The sequence below is a fragment of the Borostomias antarcticus genome, assembly GCF_949987555.1.
Source record: "Borostomias antarcticus genome assembly, chromosome: 10".
Lineage (NCBI taxonomy): Eukaryota > Metazoa > Chordata > Actinopteri > Stomiiformes > Stomiidae > Borostomias > Borostomias antarcticus.
In genome coordinates, this window is record NC_140243.1 from 22,979,284 (window position 1) to 22,984,100 (window position 4,817).

The 4,817-nt window shown below is 49.0% G+C and overlaps 1 protein-coding gene across 1 annotated transcript in view; it reads right to left on the bottom strand.

Moving 5' to 3' along the window:
* Positions 1-781: 781 nt before the first annotated feature.
* The window catches only part of g6fl (g6f-like), a gene marked incomplete at both ends in the record, with an annotated part of 14,752 nt that continues 10,716 nt past the window's right edge, over positions 782-4,817 (bottom strand). The window contains 5 exons of the mRNA XM_084444630.1: positions 782-805; positions 1,016-1,066; positions 1,701-1,727; positions 1,991-2,064; positions 2,276-2,395. Of these exons, the coding sequence (XP_084300756.1) occupies positions 782-805; positions 1,016-1,066; positions 1,701-1,727; positions 1,991-2,064; positions 2,276-2,395 (296 nt within the window). The remainder of the gene's footprint in view (positions 806-1,015; positions 1,067-1,700; positions 1,728-1,990; positions 2,065-2,275; positions 2,396-4,817) is intronic.

The window sequence follows — 4,817 nt, forward strand, 5'->3', positions numbered from 1 at the left end:
GCGACTTACACGGATTGTAGAAATTGACCACCCTAATATTGCCCCCCTCCTGCGGGCTGCACAAATCAACCACAACACATTCAACATCCACAGGATAATCAGTCATCTCATTGTACTGCAGACTATAATGTCTGAATTCATGTTAGACAATGTACTTTTTTTTTTTCAAAAGCTTTTATTTTGTGACAATATGTTTCAATTAGAAAGATAGATGAAATTACATAAGACATTTTCCTTGACACCATGGCATTCAATGCATTTTATTAAAGAACATGCAGATGATGAAACAAGTTTAACATAAGACCAAACATTTTATGATGGGTCATTTCAGCTGCAACAGTATGAGACACTGAAGTCTCCAGAAGAGCCTGAAGAAGATCCTTATATGATCTGACAAACGTGGCTATTGATCCACTGAGGTGAAGAGGCGAGTCTAGCTTCAAACGGTTGCTGTAGAGGTCTGGGGGAATTTGACAGCTGATTGTGGTTGCTATGTGGGGAGGTCATCGACAAGGGCACTGTTCATCTAGAATGAGAAGAATTCTGTCAAACCACATAAAACACCTTGCCCTTTTAGTTTCTATCTCTGCACACAAACACCCTCACAAAATATAAACATTCTAATCATACACAACATCATTCAAACATTGCTGTCAGAGCACTGCATGACGGTGCCTTAGCGACGATGTCAGAGAGATGTTTTGAAGACGTGTGATTGGTGGGAACAAGAAGGCCTGTGAAGGGCAGATGGGAAGTCCACCCACATCAGAATATGAGCTCGCTAGATCAGGATGGTCTCACAAGACTAACCCACACCCACATGCATTCACGAGCGCACTCTCTTTCTCTCTCTCTCAGACACACACACGCACAAACGCACACACAGGCTACACACAAGCACACACGCACGCACGCACACACACACACACACACACACACACACACACACACACACACACACACACACACACACACAGGCTACACACACATGCACACATGCAACAGGGCTGTTTACTAACCAATCCAATTCCTTATAGACATCATCTTCCCCTCTGGGCTTCAGATCCTGGGAAGGGGAGGAGAGGAGGAGGAGGAGAGGGGAGAGAGAGAGAGAGAGAGAGAGAGAGAGAGAGAGAGAAAGGAGGTGGATGGGGTTATACGACATTGACGGAGCATGGGGAGAGAGAGAGGATGGGAGGGGGAGAGAGGAGAAGAGAGAGAGAGAGAGAGAGGAAGGAAGGAGGAGGAAGGAGGAGGACAAAGATCCATGACGGTGAGCCCAGATTTATATCCGTCCTGGGTATGATGCGATTGATTTGTTAATATCACTAATGTAAGGCTGACAGTTGAGAGCCGGCGGGTTGATCTGAGGAAGGGCTGACTGATGGGACGGGCAGGCGGGTGTGTGGGAAGACTGATCTGCTGACAGCCAAGGGAGTACCACACACACACACACACACACACACACACACACACACACACACACACACACACACACACACACACACACACACACACACACACACACACACACACACACACACACACACAGGGAACATAGAGTACCACACACACACACACACACACACACACACACACACACACACACACACACACACACAGGGAAGATAGAGTACCACACACACACACACCCAGAGGAACGCCCCTGTGTCTGCGATGGGGACAATACAATAACTCACCATGTAGACTGAACCCTGGGGAGCCGCCTGCAGGGAGACCACAAGAGTGTATGTGTGTGAGAGAGAGAGAGAGAGAGAGAGAGAGAGATAGAGAGGGAACGAGAAAGGGAACGAGAGAGGGAGAGAGGGAGAGTAAACAGGCTTAATAGACACATTCTAAGCGAAAGAGAGAGAGAAATATTTTCTGGTGGGAGGATATGAGACAAGGTGTGGATGGGGGGAGGGGGAGGGGGAGGGTGGGGAGATTCATCAGAGAATATTGAGATGTTGAAAACACATAAATCCATCACCTGTCTAATATCCTCTGGATTCTCATAGATGTTCTCCACTTCCCCAGAGTAGTGAGAGAGAGACTGCTCGATACCTGTGCAGACACACACGCACACACGCACACGCACACACACACATGCGCACACACACACGCGCATACGCACACACACGCACACAGTGAGAGGCCAGATTAATTGCACTGACTTCAGAGTATGTCACGCCCCCAAACAGCTCATACTAGTTGACAGGTCCAAAGATGGAGAGAACATGAAGGGATGTCAGAAAGAAAATGCCAGAAGACTCACCGCGCCGGCGAGCGATGTGGCCCTGTCTCCATAGCAACACGCCAGCCACCGCGGCAACCAGAGGCACCAGGAGCAGCAAAGCGGAGAGGGAGGGGAGGAGGGAGGGGCTGGAGATGCCATCTACATGAAGACAAAAATTGAGCGAGAGAGAAAAAGGATTCTTGCAAAGAATTTACCTGTGGCGCTTCTTTAACCATTGAATTCAATGAACAGTGAGGGGTCCAGTTTTAGTGCAGTGCTATGGGTATTCCAGCAGGGTGCAGACCTGCTCTTCATACGGCCCAGTGAGGCCTGTCATTGATCTCTTACATGATAGATCCCTGCTGGGTTTGACGTTTTTATGTCTCTGCACAGACCGAGAACACGGCTTGCATTCCTCCTGATGAGCGAAACATCAGACCTGCTGGAATTTCGCCGAGCCAGTAGGCCTAGTTGTTGCAAGGCAGGAGGTTAATGACTGGAATAAAATCATTTTGTCTTTTTCAATATAACAATCCTCCATTGGAGGAGCTGCAGCTGGCCATCCATCTGTCTGAGCAATATAGGTGAATTTATGAGTATGAAGAAGTTATGGGTGGGGTTGTGTGTCTGAGGTTGAGTGTTGGAGCCACCTGCACCTCTTCCAACTTAGAAGGCATACGTTACGTAAGCATGTGCTTAGCTCATACAGGTAGTAGTCAAATCTCTCTTTTGTAGACAGCGGGGGGCAGCACACACTACACGATTTGTACCGAGACCGGTGTGTTTGCATGTGGTGAGATGACATCATTTATGCAAACAGCCACAGGGACGCACGGAAGATGAGCAGGGAGATATAATAGGTACCACGGCGACCGCAGTAGGCTACCCGCCTCCAAAGCAAAATAAATCGTTTTCTGCTGTTACCTTGCAATCCACTCTGGTAGCAGGCATTTGAGAGCAAACCAAATGCTCTATAGCAGAAATGTATACAGCTCTGTATATATATAACTATAAGAAACAAGAGCCTGTGTAGGAAATAATTTAGCCTTTTCTAACCGTTTAATCGCCAAGCACTCTGCACGACATTCCACAAGACTCCTGTTCCACAACTTTGTTAATCAAAACTTCCCACCTCCAGTCCTCACATTGCCCCCTCCGATCAACACATGCGCCATGCTTCAAAACAATCAATCATTGTGTTCTGCTGTCGGAGCCATCGATCGGTCAAGAGGTGCTAAGAGGATGCTGATGGAGTAGTGTGACGAGGCTTGACCCTCTGGATGATCTGCACTGTTCTCAACGCCGGCTTGAACGCATGAATTATGGTAATTGGATGCGGCGAAGCGCGACACAAACACAATCACTTTCCCGTGCGCCCTCCCTCTGTTTCCTCTCCTCCCTCCCTCCTTCCCTCCACCTACACGCCGCCGCCCCCCTCCGCCCCTCTTGGGGTAAACCAGGGAGAGCGGGAGGGTGATTTGTATCTGCATGATTGTGGAGGAGGACGTCTGAGTGAATACAGATCCAACTCTGGCTGTGACACACACACACACACGCACGCACGCACGCACCCCCCCCCCCCCCCCACACACACAGACAGCACAGCACAATAAGACATCTGATGTGCACACACACACACACACACACACACACACACACACACACACACACACACACACACACACACACACACACACACACAGACAGCACAGCACAATGAGACTTTACCTTAGAATGTGAATAGCCTACAGTAAGCCTAACGTTTCCTTGTTTTAGAAGGCCGGAAGTAAGTCAGCTCTTTACATTTTCTACCTGGCAACCCTAGATGAGGGTTCAGGCAGCTGACCTACCAGTAATATTTCAAACAACAAGCATACAGGCTGTGTGTCCCTACTGTAGACTAACACCAGCACACTCACATACATGCACGCACACACACGCAAGCGCTCGCACAAACACACACACACACAGCGCGTCCAATCAACTTTCAGAAGGAGCGTCCAATCAACTTTCCTCAATGAGACCCAACAGATGTCTCTCCCAATAGCACCACCCTCCCATCAGCATAACCATTACTCTAGCCCCGGCGTGAGGGAGTGTCATGAGGAGCGCTTGGCGCCGCTCGTGATGTATGGAGAGGGAGGCTGAGAGAGAGCTCTTCAAGACAGACACACCCAGTCAACCAGCAGATCTTATTGGGCACCACTCCTCGGCTCAGAACACAGCAAGCTAAATAATTCACAGCCAGTGGCGATGGACCAGCTTTCTAACGCTCACCCTTTGTTTGAGGTGTAGGTCTGGGGGGGAGAGGGGAAGGGAGAGAGAGAGAGAGAGAGAGGAGCAAAGAAAGAGAGAGGGAAAGAGAGAGAGAGAGAGAGAGAGAGAGAGAGAGAGCGAGAGAGGAGCAAAGAAAGAGAGAGGGAGAGAAAGAGAGAGGGAGAAAAAGAGAGAGTGGGGGAGAGAGAGAGAGAGGAGCAAAGAAAGAAAGAGGGAGAGAGAGAGAGAGAGAGAAAGAGAGAGGGAGTAAAAGAGAGAGTGGGGGTGAGAGAGAGAGGGGAAGGAAGAGATGAGGAGAGTTTTA